Below are 1,874 nucleotides of genomic sequence, written 5' to 3'. Positions count from 1 at the left end.
AAATATCACAAAATAATGATCATGATCACTAGCAAAGTAGGTTGGATGTGCTTTGGATTTCATGCAAAACTTTCATCTTTGTAACATCAAGACAGTTCTAATAACAAGCTCAGATTTAGCACTGAAGTCTCTGATATGGCAGTCCATTGCCAAAGGCTGGAGAGTAAACAGAGAGATGTTTGTAAGTGTTATGGTTCATGGAAGTGGTAATTCAGCATTAGTATCAGTGCACAGGATGATCCTGAAGAGCACTGCGTCTAGCATTAAAGAGGAAGCACGTCTCTCTGGGAGACCGAACTCTTTACCTTAAGAGAGAGCCAGGAGTTCAGCTGCTATTTTTAAACATGGTGCATCTCATAAAGCAGCTCATGTGCTGCTTTTTCAGTTCAGTCTTACTCACCTTACTCAGCTTGTTTTATTGATTGTTTGCTCTTTTCATATTAAAAAAGGATTATGAAACAAGTGAGAAGTGCTTTTGGTGCCTCAAGCATTAAACATTTCAACTGAAAAATAATTATGTATGGGTCAAGGGACATGATTAAATGTGTTATTTTTATTGCATTAGTATTATTATTATTATACTAAAAATATAAAAATAAAAAACATAAAAAATATTAAAATTAAAACTATATAAAAATAAAAAAACAACTAAATTATATTTATTGCATTATATTATTATTATTATTATTAAAAAAAAAAAATATATATATATATATATATATATATTAAAAGGAAAACAATATAAAAATTTAAAAACAAAGTTAATTGTATTGCATTATATTATTGTTATTATATAAAAAATAAAAATGTAACACATTTTTGACTGACAGCCTTACATAAAAAAAAAACTGAGCTAATTTGAGGCTTATCATAGGCTGAAATGATTGCATCACTTATTCTTGAAACCTCTGCCCTCAAAAATGTGACCGCCTTTAAAATGAGAAAGGTCTTGCGCTTTGACATCAGGTCTTCTCATCTCCAAAATAATTATTCAAAATGCAAATGGAAATAGAAGCCAAGGCTGAAGCATCTCTGGACATTAGCTTCTCGAAATAAACATAGACAGCTTCTTCAAGTTGAGCTGATCAGTTCTGATGACTTTGAAATTCACGGCCAAACTGAGTTTTCCGGCTGTTTTAAATGAATTGCAGTGAACCTGATAAAGACAGGCCCTTGACCCTCAGACATTATAAGCAGAACTACTGGAGAACGCTTCTCTTTCTCTTTAATCCATCTATCTATCTATCCATCCATCCATCCAGATTCTAGAGATTCACATAGAAAACAGCATGCATTCACATGCATTCCTGTTTAAAGACCAAGCAAACAGCGAGTGATGAGCAAGTAGTCATAGAAACTTCTAGGAGTGAAAACCATTTTAATTTATATATGTAATAAAAGACAGGCACAACATGTTTGCAATAAGGACTGCAATTATTATGAAACATTTCAAATTCCAATATATGCAATATTCAAAGTACCTGACAACATTATAATAAAAAAAAAAAATTCAAAAATTCAAAGTCCCTAACAACATAAAAAAAAAAAAAAAACAGGATTTCAAAATACAATCTGTAATCAGTTGCATCTGGCCATGTTTGAGCTGACAGACGTGAGCACTAGACTCTCTCAGACGGATGCTGGGTGTGTCTCACGCACCGTTTGATGATTTCAGGATGAGTTTATCGCTCCTGATGTTGTTTAGGAAAGAGTGGAGAGTACGAAAGAGGAGCTTCACGTTTCAGTCCCATTGGGAGTTTGAAATGATGCTGGATCGGACGGATGGTTCCTGCTCATGTCAATCACTGATGGTCCAGCCTCGACCTGAAACACACACAGACACAGACACAGACACAGACACAGACACACACACA

General features: G+C 34.0%; 1 protein-coding gene across 1 annotated transcript in view; it reads right to left on the bottom strand.

The window, feature by feature from the left end:
• Window positions 1-1,532: 1,532 nt before the first annotated feature.
• Window positions 1,533-1,874, bottom strand: part of cd276 (CD276 molecule) — an 84,227-nt gene continuing 83,885 nt past the window's right edge. The window contains exon 6 of the mRNA XM_016291458.1: window positions 1,533-1,824. Coding sequence (XP_016146944.1) covers window positions 1,799-1,824 — 26 coding nt within the window. The 3' untranslated portion in view covers window positions 1,533-1,798. The remainder of the gene's footprint in view (window positions 1,825-1,874) is intronic.

The sequence above is a fragment of the Sinocyclocheilus grahami genome, unplaced genomic scaffold (assembly GCF_001515645.1).
Source record: "Sinocyclocheilus grahami isolate Dianchi unplaced genomic scaffold, SAMN03320097.WGS_v1.1 scaffold271.1, whole genome shotgun sequence".
In the NCBI taxonomy this organism is placed as follows: domain Eukaryota; kingdom Metazoa; phylum Chordata; class Actinopteri; order Cypriniformes; family Cyprinidae; genus Sinocyclocheilus; species Sinocyclocheilus grahami.
The sequence above is the reverse complement of the archived record's forward strand: the minus strand, read 5'-3'. Positions and strand labels throughout refer to the sequence as shown.